Raw genomic sequence first — 12962 nt, forward strand, 5'->3', positions numbered from 1 at the left:
AAATTATTTGACTTCAATAATTCTTAAGATTCAATGTTTCAATCTTTTGTTAATTAAAAATTATATATCTTTTAAAATTATCTTTAAGTAGTTGCATAAAAAGGTTTCAATTCAATATAAACCCTACACCCTAAAGAAATTCATCAGAGAACCTTTTGAGATTACAAAGGTCAATTCTGGAAAATTAAAATGACATAAATAAGTAAGCCCAAAATAATCCAGGCCTCAGTGACAAGCAGTCTATGAAGAAAGGATGGTTTTTAACTTTATTCCACAAAGAATATAAACAAAATAAGTAAATAAAATTCCATAAAATAATTCAAACTGGATGGAAGAAAAGTTTTTAACTGGAATGAGCTCTAATAGAACCAGTCTGACACTAAATACAAAATAAAACTAGTGGGTTCAAAATGCTTGCCCAATATTTATATTGTTGTGTGGATAACATAACTGTGGATAAAATATCTAGAAGTAGGCTTCAAATGCAAGGGAATAAAATATATAAACCAATGATTCATTCTAACCCTAGCTATAAAATTAGAATCCCATGGGGAACATTTTTTGTGTCATAGTTTAATAATACTCAGTTGGATTTCAATCCCTAGAGATCAATTATCTGTTTTTACAAAGCTTATCAGGAGATTCAAATGAACAGTCAGGTATGGAAATCACTGACCTATGCTACCCAGAAGCAGGATAATCACATTTTGAAACAATTCTTAAACTATGATTCATTAAGCTCACAGCAGCCAGTAGAAAACTGAAGCACCCGAGGGAGATATGCAGCCTATAGGTACTAGTATAGCAAAACTGGTTATCATCAGTTATCTCTTCTAATAGATCAGTGTCAGGGTTGTAGAAATAATATTAACTATTTCAAACATCACTCCATGAAATCTCATGTCACCCAAAGAAACACAAAGAACATGGTACATTGGTGTCAAATGGAAATGTGAAGGTTGAAAATAAGGTAATTAATTTGATAATAGGAGGAAAAAAATTCAGGGAAGGAATGCCAAAAATGACAAGTCAAGTTAGTTAATTAGTGCAAAAGACTAAATACCAGAATGGGTCATCAGTATAATTAAGGGGTTTTTAAACTGTCAACTATAATCCCTAGAGGACTGCTTTCTTTTTAAATAGAAAGAGTGGAATAGATTAGAAAAATGTATTGTTTAATGAAAACTGTTTTAGACACACACACACACAAATTCATGATCATGATATTATTCAGATTTTATTTATATATATAACGTCATGTTTTGGGTTTGTTTTTTTTTTTCCCTGAGGTTGGGTCTCACCATGGAGCCCAGACTGTCCTTGAACTCTAGATCCTCCTAGCTCAGTGTTCCAAGTGCTAGGATTCCAAGGCATGCACCACCATATCCAACTAATTATACATATTATAATTGTGGTTACAGAAAAAGAAGAAACAGTGAAAGTATAGAAAACACTGTCCTCCCTACAGGAGATGGGGGCAAATAAGTCTTTAGGTTATAGGGACTTTTCTTCCCAAGTACTCCAATAACCTCTTTACTAGAGAACAAGCCATTATTATTTATGCACTACTGTTAAACAGATAATCTAAATGGGAGAAAAATTAATTTGACCACTATTAAAGTCTCTAATTTTATAAGAGCCATTCTTTTCTAGTTGTATTCATTTTAAATAAGTTCTGGTTCTTTTTCATGTTTCTCATTTTATTCTTTCAATTGTATGATATAAAAATTACCTGGTGTTCTGCTTCCTGGAACTTTCATGTATAGTTGAACTGTGTTCATGCCCAGTATAGTATGACCAACATGGCTTAGAAGATTTCCTGCTGATACGACACGCACAAAAGCAGGAAGTTTAGTCAGCTCATGTAGCTGTAACTTCCACCTGTAAGAAAATAAGGCCAAAAGTGAAGCCATGCTTCAAATATTTCTCAAAGTTAATCACTCCTTCTATGCTGTTACAATCAGAAAAATGATTAAATCAATATTTTGCTTTCATGTATGAAATACTTGCTTAAAGTTTTACTGAAAAAAAACCTTCTTAAAAGTCTAAAATTTACAGACCAAATAATTGAATGAAAATGATTTTTATAGTTGTGCTGTATAATTAACTGCATCTTATATAATCTTACTTTGTGTAATTAAAATGAATAATGTTATGATTGTATAATTAAGCATAAAGTCATGGCCTTGAAACACTTCATGAAATTCTTAAAGAAAATAATTTAGCCAGATTTTGTGGCATATACATGTAATCTCAGCATTTGTGAGACCAAGGCAGAAGGACATGAGTTCAAGGCCAGCCAATGGCTCACGCCTGTAATCCTAGCTACTCAGAAGGCTGAGATCTGAGGATCAAAGCTCAAAGCCAGTCCAGGCAAGGAAAGTCCTTAAGATTCTTATCTCCAATTAACCACAGAAAAACAGAAGTGGCGCTGTGGCTCAAGTGGTAGAGTGCTCACCGTGAGCTGAAGAGCTCAAGGGACAGTGCTCAGGCCCAGAGTTCAAGCTCCACAACCAAAAAAAAAAAAAAAAAAAAAAAAAAAAAAAAAAAAAAAAAAAAAAAAAAACCCACAACCCTTCAGGGTGGGGACTGGGAAGATGGCTCAGTGGTAGAGTGCTTGCCTTACATGCATGAGGCCCTGGTTCGATTCCTCAGCACCACATAAGCAGAAAAAGCGGCAAGTGGTGCTGTGGCTCAAGTGGTAGAGCACTAGCCTTGAGCTGAAGAGCTGAGAACAGCACCCAGGCTCAGAGTTCAAACCCCACAACCAACAAAAAAAAAGGGGGGGATTTGTTAGAAAAGTGGCAAAGAATGAAACAGAATTAGAAACTGTAAACAATTTTCAATCTCGAGGATACCTCTTTGCATTAATTCATAGAACTGTAACTACTAATGACTTACTTTTTGTCATCAGACAGGTCAATGTTGGTCCCGAACTTTATGGTTTTAAAGGGTCCTTTCCTCCTCCTCCCAGAACTTAAGAAGAGAGAGATATAATATTAAAATCATTACCTTTAAACAGAAATACTAAGTGGACATTAAAAATGACTTACTTATCTGAAGATGTAGATTCACTATCTGAATGGTCTTTATGGTGACTTCTTTTCTCATTTTCTTCCTATAGGTTAAGCAAAAGGCATTCTAGCTTAGTATTTCACAACTGGCTGTCCTTTCCAATTTAGCAGTAAAAAAACAAAAACAAAAACCAGTTCACACCTAGTTTGAATGGTATTATCTATGCTTGTGAACTAAGTTTTTAATCAGACTTTTACATGTAAAAATTCTGCAAAGTCAAATCTTCTTAGCATAGTATTCAACTTTCTCCACTTCCCACAAAGTTACCCCTACACACGATCATATTGGTACCTCTTTCCTTTCTGTTTTGGGTAGTACTCAGGACCACATGGTTGCGTAAGCAGGTACTCTACTGCTGGGCCATATCCTAGCCCTATTTTGTACTAGTTATTTTTGAAATAGGGTCTCACTTCCTGCCTAAGTAACAACTAGACTGTGACCTGTCTATTTTAAGCTTCCTGTCATAGAATAACATGCATGTACCATCAAGTCAAACTTCTTTCCCTTGAGATGGAATCTTGGTGACTTTTCTGTTCAGGCTGAAATCATGATTCTCAAAATCTCAGCTTCTCACATAGATTAGGATGACAGGCCCAACACTGCTGTGCCTATTCTGCCTAAAGTGGCCTTGAACTTCAATCCTCCCATTCTTAGCCTTCTAAAAAATAGATAGAATTATAGGCAACAGCTGTTCATGTCTAGTTATATTGCCTTATTTTCACAAAGAGGAAAAAGAAATAACTTAAGGAAAGACGAGGGGCCCAGTAAGTCTCAACCATAACTAAACGTTCTAAGCTAGCAGAGGTACATGCGTGTGATATTCATGTTCTTGATTATTGACACATGGAAGAAATTCATTATGTATAATGGATTATACACAAATGATAACATATTTACAAGTGTTGGATAAATACAGGTACTTCTGAACACAAGCATTACTTTTATTGATAATTCTTTTGTCATAATCATCTCAGCACTGTCGTGTTTTTTTTCCTGAGTTAATACTTACTGACAATTTGTCTCTGTCCTTTTAAAGGTACAATTTATGAACATTTGCCAAATTTTTGACATTCTGCAAAGAATATTACTAAGCAATCGTTTCTTTGGTTATGAATTCCTTCACATTTAGTAATTAAATTTAACTGTTTTCCAGATTTTCCTTTGATAGTCTTTGAATTTTGCTCACTATTTATGCTATTCATATGCAGAATATGGGCATGTAGTTGAAATATCCTCAAATTTAAACTACAGAGATCTAGATGGACCACAAACTTGCTATGAATCATGATGACTGTAGGACAAATTTCACTAGATTTATTTGTACAGTGTAGGCATAATTTGAAATTATTACTACATTTAGACCTTTCCTTCACAGCATGCTCTTATGGGCTAATTCTGGTAGGAAAAAAACACTAATGCTTCCTTAGGATTGTTGCCTATCAGGTAATAATGACTGAATAAAAAGTAAAATAAAATAAGGTACTTTGCCAAGCATAAAGCAAACTTAAGACTTGGTTTATCAAGAGGGACAGTTTTCCCTCTAGGAGATATCTGGCATGTCTGAAGGTATTTTTGAAAAACCAGGGATGCTACAAAATATCCTACCACACACAGGGACAGCTCATTGTAACAAATTATTCTGCCCAAAATGTCAATAGTGCTAAAGAAGCTTGGTTCTAAACAGAAGTATCTCAGAAATGAAAGACACATCTCATTGTATTTCTCCAATATCAATGTTTCATTTACTATACCAACTCATAGACAGTTACTAAAAGCATACTAAATAGCACTTACAAGATGTTAGCATAAAATAATAAAATGCTTATAAAAGGAACATGCCCTTATCTTAAAAACAACTTTTTAAAAAAATCTCCAAAAAGCCAATACTTACTCTCAATGATTCCTGGAATGAGGAGGCTTGGTATTGTGCATATTTAGCAATTGTGGTATGAGATCTATTACTTTCACAATGCCAGATTTTCTTTGTTCCAGTGGGATCCCAGTTTTCATCTGCTGGCTGCAACAACTGTGTCCTCACTTCTACCACATGTTCATTGTTAGCTTCCACCAAAGTTTTAGTTGAAAAAAGTCCCAGGTCTTCATTTAAAAATTAATAAAAGTAGTTAGCAAATAAAAAGTAGGATCATGTTTTAAAATATTCCCACCCTGGTTTTTAAGAAAGAGGGAGAAGAAGTAGCACTTCACCCAGTTCCCTAAAAAAAAAAGCTTAAAAAAGAATTCTGAGTTACATGCTAAATTCACACCAAAGACACACTGAATCTACCTGTCATACTACCCCATCAGAGAAATAAGCAAACCAAAGGTCTAAGTTTCTTTTCTGATCATATAGGCTAAGAAAAATACCAAATTTTATCTAATTTCTAATTTTATCTTAGAAAGTATTCCATTACATTGTACACATTTGTGGAATTATCATAACAAAATCCTCCTCTTTATAGCTCAAGTATGCTAATTTTTAAAAAGAAATTCCCCTATTACTCTAAGTCATAATTATTTGATTAGACCAAAATAAAACAAACTTACAAACTACCCCCAAGTGCCAGTAATCAATTTCAAAAACATATATTCAAATTATACACTGTGACAGTAAGGTTCTTTCTCTCCCTCTCTGTCTGAGACAGGAACATGAAAAAATGAAAATATGGAAAAAAGTAGAAGAGGCAAAGGAACAAAAGTCTTTCTCCAGTGTTTTAAAAGTCTAGTTGGACTCTTATCTACCCGGCTCAAGTAAAGATACTTGCACATCCATGTTAACAGAGGCACTATTCATAATAGCCAAATTACAAAAACAGCCCAGGTGCCTCACAACAGATGAGTGGATCAACAAAATGTGGTATACATACACAATGGAATTTTACTTATCCATTAGAAACAATAATATGACATTTACAGGGAAATGAAGAGACTTAGAACAAATCATGCTGAGTGAGGCAAGGCAAGTTCAGAAGAAAAAAATGGTGCACGTTTTCTCTCATATGTGGAAGCTAGATCTAAAATGTAACTGGACATGATAACCTACACAGGACTCTAGACATTCACACACAAATAGTCAGGTAACCAAAGGTTTAACTTCTCTGAACAGTTAAAATACTATTTATTAAAACAAATTTCAGGAAATGGTTTTTTTTTTGGTTGGTGGTGCTTCTTTTTGCTTTTGGGGTTTTTGTATTGGGGGGAGGGTAAACGGGAGGGGGAAGGAGGCCAGCGCAGAAAGGGCAGGGGAAAACCTAACAAAACAAATGCAATCATGTTATTCAGTATACACTATGTGAAAAATGAAGTATATAAGTTGTGGGTAGGGACCACAAGGGGAAATTGGGGAAAAGAGAAGGAAGGGTTGACACTGTTCAAAGAGAAATGTACTCATTACCTGATTTATGAAATGGCAAATCATGTGTGTGTGTTTCTGTCTGTGTATGGTTTGGCTACAGCTGGGGGTACATGTCTTTAACTAATCAGGCTGTAACAGGAGGATCATAGATCAAGGCCAGTGTAGGCAAAAATTAGCAATACCCTGTCTCAGAAAAACGAGCCAGTTATAGTGGTGAATGACAACAATCTCAGCTACTTGAAGACAGAGATGGAAGGATTATAGTCTGAGGCTGACCTGGGCTAAAGCATAAAACCTCTATCTAAACAATAAAACTAAAAGCCATAAAGTATGTCATATAGTTGAAGTGGTAGAAGGTTTGCCTATCCCTGAATTCAATCTTCAAGTCTGTAATTAAGGAAAAGGATCAAATATAGTACATGGGCACACACACAATTAACATTTTTTTTTAAGTTAAATCTTACCTAACTTAAGAGCTCCAGCAAGGCCACGTATAACTGTAACAGGGTTGTTTGGATTTGTACAAAATTGATGTAATGGGGGAAAGAAAGCATCACGTTTATTTTCCAACTGTAAAATGAAAACATGTGGTTAGATTACAGGCAAAGAGGTTTTATTTAAATATGAAGTGTGAGATTCACAATCATTATATACCACAATTCAAATAATGTATTTTATGTGCTATTTCTATTTGCTATCATATCTTTTGATTATTATATTAAGACAGAAACCACATATTTCTCTTCTCTACTATATTCTGAACAAAATAAGTACAAAATTTCATTGTTAAAATCAAAATGTTTCAATTATCATTCAGAATTAAAAAGGAAAAAAGTCCTACAATATGCTATAACATGGATAAATCTTGAGGACATTGTGGTAAATCAAGGGTGGGGAGCCCTTTCTCTAAAAAAGGCCACTTGACCTTGTGATGTTAGCAGGTATTTTTGTATGAAAAAGTATCCTAGATTTATCCAATTTTCAATCCCACATGCAGTTGTCTTGTCAGACCAAAATGACTTCATGGATCTTATACAATCTGCAGGCTAGATGTTCCCCTCCCCTGAGTTAAATGATACAAGTTGAGTCTCAGAAAGACAACTACTGTATTTTATTTATATAAGGCATCTAAAGTAGTCAAATTCATAAAGGATGAGGGAAGTGAGGAAAGGAGATGGTTCAATGGATAGATTTTCAGTTTGGCAAAAGTTCTAGAGATAAGTTATACAACATGAATATACTTAACACTGAAGTTATTCAGAAGTAATTAAGATGGTGTATTTCATGTTATGCTCTTTTTGAGAACTGAGTAAGGGAGAGAAAGAAAAAAATCAAAAAGTTTTAATCAAGCTTAAGTATCATTTTACAGATTCAAGATCATTCTCAGTATATAACCATATAGTCAGTTAATTTTTTCCATTTGAGGTATAAGTGGGACATTGGGAGGAAATAGTAGCCCTATTTTGTATTGTTTTTATTCACAAATCTCCTATATCCAGTGTCTAAAATTCTATAAAGTAAAACTAATATCTAGATTTTATTTTATTTATTTATTTACTTATTTGATTTATGCTGGTCCTGGGGCATATACTCAGAGCTTGGGCACTGTCCCTGAGCTTTTTTTTTTTTGCTCAAGACTACTGCTCTGTCACTTGAGTCACAGCTTAATTTTCTAGTTTTTGTAGATAACTGGAGATAAGAATATCACAGAGTTTTCTGCCTAGGCTGGTTTTGAACTGAGATCCTCAGATCTCAGCCTCCTGAGTAGCTAGGAGTACAGATGTGACCTACTTGCACCTGGCTAGTTCCAAAACATTTTAAATAACCTATTCAAGATTTTTAGCTACTTTCGTCTTTTGTCACATTTTATATTCACAATATAATTTTTTAGATGTTAGCTAACAGCTTTTCACTTTTAGTGGATATATACAACAGAATGAACATTAAGGTCTAAACAAGTATCAGAATGTTAAACCTAGTATACTCAGTTATATTTTCAGCTTTTTTGTATAACACTCCTCAAAATCAGGGCATTTCTCACTACTCTAAATATAATGACAGTTAACAGAAGCACTTACAAAATGTTATTATACTTTTTGATGGATCTTTCCCCCCCCACATACAAAAATCCACATTGTTGTCAATAATTGTAATGCTTGTTAATGGGCATTATACTGAGAGTTTTTATGAAAGACAGGTAAACACTCATTTAACAGATTTTTAGTCAGTCAATTCAGACTCACATAAATACTAGGTGTAGGTGGATTCAACTTGTCCTTTGGTAAAGGAGGATATGGTGAAGATGGTGGTCTTGGAGGCGGACATTTATCCAACAAAATGCTACTGTTAGATAAGCCATTTTTACCTAGATTCCTTAAAAAAAGGAAGGGGAATAAATCAGCTGTACATTTATTTAAACATTGGAAAAAGTCCTGAATTATGTCGTCATTAAATGACTAAGCATTTGCACATATCCATTGAATTTGGATCCATCAGGAAAAATCTAAGAGTTACTCTTAATTTGAGCAAATATTAACCTTGGTTCTTGTATTTTCACTGAAGAAAAATAAATGTACCACACGTGGATTACTGATGATATAGTTTACTTGTAATTTTTCAATTTATTTTCTTCACCTAAGGAACAAGTGACCTTCCATTTCCTTTTCACCATAAGATTCTGTCCTATCAAAATGTTAAAATGTTAGCTTGACCATTCCCCAACCCAAAAAAAGGGTATAATTAAGTGAAAAATAAAGCATCTACTTCAATGCCTCTTAGTAATTTTAACTAAAATATCTTTGTGATAACCTCTCATAAAGAACTCAAACCTGAGATTTTCTTTTAATATACAACTTCTTAGCTAATAAAATCTAGCTAATAAATTTTTGTGCAACTACAATCCACTAAAATTTCCAACAAATTATATCAGCTTTTAAACAATGCATATAGTTGCTGTCCATTCTCTATGATATACATATATATATATATATATATTACTTACTAATACTTAAGATGTCTTTCCTTTGATAAAGACAGCATTCTTATTAAAATTATAAATGATTACAACATGGTACAATTATTCCCAAACGATAACTTTTCATGTAAAAAATAATTTCCAATTTCTTACCCAACTTAAAAAAATCAGTAATAAATCTTGAGCTTTCAATCCATTTGAGGCTAATTAACCAACTTACCTCATCCAATTATAACAAATCGAAAAACCACCAATAAAGTATTCACTATTCTTAACACATTAAAATTTAAAATGAGAATTTGAGCATTATAATTATTGTGTTAAGTCAAAAACTCGTAACTTCATTTATTGGAGGACTTAGCAATTTTTCAACACAAATTTTTCATCACAAATTACAGTGTAATTCAGGTTGGGACAAAATTAATTCTTCTAATTTTGTTCTGTTTTTGTTACACTGAAAAATCTTACAAACAACCTGTCTGGTTGACAGTAATAAAAACTAAGGTTTGAAATTCCACTATTATAAGCTGCTGAGATGTTATCCTAAATTGTACCATTGGTATGTTAACTTTTTTAACTACAACTATAAGTTAAACTAAGGGAGTTCATGGCAGGAATAATGTAAAATAAGTTTAAAATAATTCACTTTTCAGTGAAAGTATGTGGAAGTTATTGAACTGAATTTTTTAAAAGTTTAACTAACAATTAACATTAAATGTTAAACAAATGAATAGTCAACCCATTATCAGTTTTTAACATTTGTCCACAAAGCAGAGTGTTGGATGCATTTAGGTATAAAATTGGTAATGATTTATAAACATGGAATTATTGCCATTAACATGTAGAAAAATCTTGGTAGAGAATGATGATAAAGAAGTAAATCTAAGCAATATCGTTATACAAATGTAAATGTAAGACAAAACACAAAGGGGTTGGAGGCATGGCTTAAGTCATATAGTGCCAACCAATGAGAGAAAACAAGTGTCAGATACTGAGTTCAAGTCCAATTCTTGAATTAAAAAACAAACAAACCATACATAATCAACATAAATAATAATTAGGGTTCATGCTGAACTGTATATGTACTAGAGTTTAACTCTACAGTTTAAACAAAACATACCTCAGCATACATAAAATTGGTTTTCCATAAAAAGGAGACAGAATTACTTTTTAATACTCTACAAAAGATATTAAAACTATTGTATCATAAAAGACCATCTCACCCTAATTAGATATGGTCCCAAGAGTTAAGTTTCTAGAATTTTGGATATTGAAACAAGACTAAAAAAAATAGTGTCTTGTCTGACAGATTAGTGGGACTGTATCGTTTCTATAGACTGACTTTTTAAAAAAATGCAAACAGCAAAGTACAACAATAGAAAACACTGCTGTCTAACTTTTAAAATAGAAAATGAAAAGTTGAGCCATGATTATGAGCTAATAATGATTCCATCGCCTGAATGTTGCAATTACAATTTTAAGTCATAAGACCAAAAGTAGCTGTCTTTTATAATGTAACAGTGACCACTACAATATTAAGATAAACAAGAATCAGTCTAAAACATAACCATTGAATTTTAAAGTTATATAATGTGGAAATGAAAGTACTCTGAGAAACAATTTGGAGTAGTGGGTTCTAATTGTGTTTCATTCATTGACTACCTGTCTATAGGATCAAGTCTGGAGCAAATGAGAGTTTTTCTGAAGGAAGTGATGAATATAGTTATCCATATAGTTACTACTGTTGTGTTGTGCTTAAAATTCTAATGTAAAGGGCAGGGATGTGAAAAGATACTAAGAAGAGATTTTGTCTTCTGAATGCTAGTTAGTGTACCTCAAGACAAATAATGAACTTTTAATAAATAAAAGTGCAAAGTAAAGGAAAAGGGGAAGAGGCAAGAGAAAAGGAGATAGGGAAAAGGGGAAAGGGGAAAGAGAAGAGGAAAGGAAAAAGAGCAAACATTGGAAAGGATTTACAATTTATCTCACTTTAAATCCTTTTCTCCCCAGGAACTATACAACTGGTGGGTGGGGATGAGAGGGGAAAATTGTGAGTGAGTGAGGGAAGGGGTGATACTGAGCAAAAAGAAATGTACTCTACTTGACTTACAACCCCTTTGCACATCAACTTCATAGTAACAAAAAAGTTTTAAAAATAATAAATCCTTTTCTCTCATTTTGAAACTCCTTCAGCTAAGCAGAGGAGAAGGAAACTAGTCGTTGCCCAACTGACAGAAATTTACTTTCAAAATTTCTCTACCACATCATTTGGTACAGAAATTTCTATAGTAGAACCATTTCTACTTGAAATCTTCGGCTGGAAAGTTCACAGCCAAATCTTTTATACCTGTGTTTACTCTATCCTTTTAAGTTCTGGACTCCTGCCAGTGCTGGACAGAGTAATGGCAACACAACAAGAGTAATGGCAAAAAGTGTAACATCTATCATTTTTGTCAGCTTAATTTCAGAAAAGTTTTCTCTCTAATATATTAGAGTAACATTTTTGTCCCTTCATTAATACATTTAGGTTTAAATTTATTAAAATAATCCAAGCAACCCATGGGGGTCTTTGATAAAGATGAGTTTTGGTGAATCTATTACAAAATTAAGTCTTTGTAATAAGGCAAAATTGTTGAGTTAAACTTGAAAAGGAAACTAACACAATGTATTTAAATACTACAAAATGAATTTCCTTATGTCTCAAAAATGAGATGGAGGATAGTGGGTAAACAACAAGAAAGGGGGTAACAATGCTGCCTTACTCATGTAACTGTAACCCCTCTATACAGCATCTTTACAATAAAATAAAAAAAAAAGAACTGGTACAAAAAGAATTACCAAAAAAAAAAAAAAGAGATGGATTAGAATCTTAATTCAGTAAGAAACAACTGATTAGATACCTGTAGCATGTAGCATAAAACTTTATTAATGAAAACTGCTACTGTGTACAGTTTATAACTTAGGGAACAGAACTCTGATAATATTCTTTCAGAAAAACCCTTAGTTCTCATACAGTTCATGATTTTGTTTTGGACTTCTCATTTCTCCCCCTTTTCAAGCAAATGTCCTATGTCTACAGTGTAGATGAGGGAGGAAGCCCTGGTCTATCAGAGGAAGAACAGGACTAGGAAAGGACATCAGAAGCCACAGTGGGAAGCAGGGAAAAGGCATACTAGCAATGAACCATAGCACTGTTTGTGTTCTGTGATCAGTGATGTGGACAGAGAGTATCTTGATCTGGATACTCTTATTTTCTTCAAAGAGGCTTGGAATTGAACATTCAGGAACTTTATTATAGACTTCACAAGAATCTGATTTGGAGATTATCCTATGTGGTGTTAAATACGAACATGAAAAAAGCATTGTGTAGGGCTGGGAAGGTGGCTCAGTGGTAAAGCGCTTGCCTTGCATGCATGAGGCCCTGTGTCCTCAGCACCACATAAGCAGAAAAAAAAGCCGGAAGTGGCGCTGTGGCTCAAGTGGTAGAGCACTAGCCCTGAGCTGAAGAGTGGAGGGACAGCGCCCAGGCCCAGAGTTCAGGCCCACGACCGGACCCAAAAA

At 33.7% G+C, this 12962-nt stretch overlaps 1 protein-coding gene across 1 annotated transcript in view; it reads right to left on the bottom strand.

Annotated features, from left to right (window-relative positions):
• The window catches only part of Kdm6a (lysine (K)-specific demethylase 6A), a 202156-nt gene that overhangs the window by 24292 nt on the left and 164902 nt on the right, over window positions 1–12962 (bottom strand). Inside the window, exons 18-23 of the mRNA XM_013030841.1 lie at window positions 8671–8859; window positions 6892–6997; window positions 4967–5172; window positions 3054–3118; window positions 2902–2976; window positions 1733–1881 (exon numbers count right to left, since the gene is read on the bottom strand). Of these exons, the coding sequence (XP_012886295.1) occupies window positions 1733–1881; window positions 2902–2976; window positions 3054–3118; window positions 4967–5172; window positions 6892–6997; window positions 8671–8859 (790 nt within the window). The remainder of the gene's footprint in view (window positions 1–1732; window positions 1882–2901; window positions 2977–3053; window positions 3119–4966; window positions 5173–6891; window positions 6998–8670; window positions 8860–12962) is intronic.

Source organism: Dipodomys ordii, unplaced genomic scaffold, assembly GCF_000151885.1.
Source record: "Dipodomys ordii isolate 6190 unplaced genomic scaffold, Dord_2.0 Scaffold134, whole genome shotgun sequence".
NCBI lineage: Eukaryota > Metazoa > Chordata > Mammalia > Rodentia > Heteromyidae > Dipodomys > Dipodomys ordii.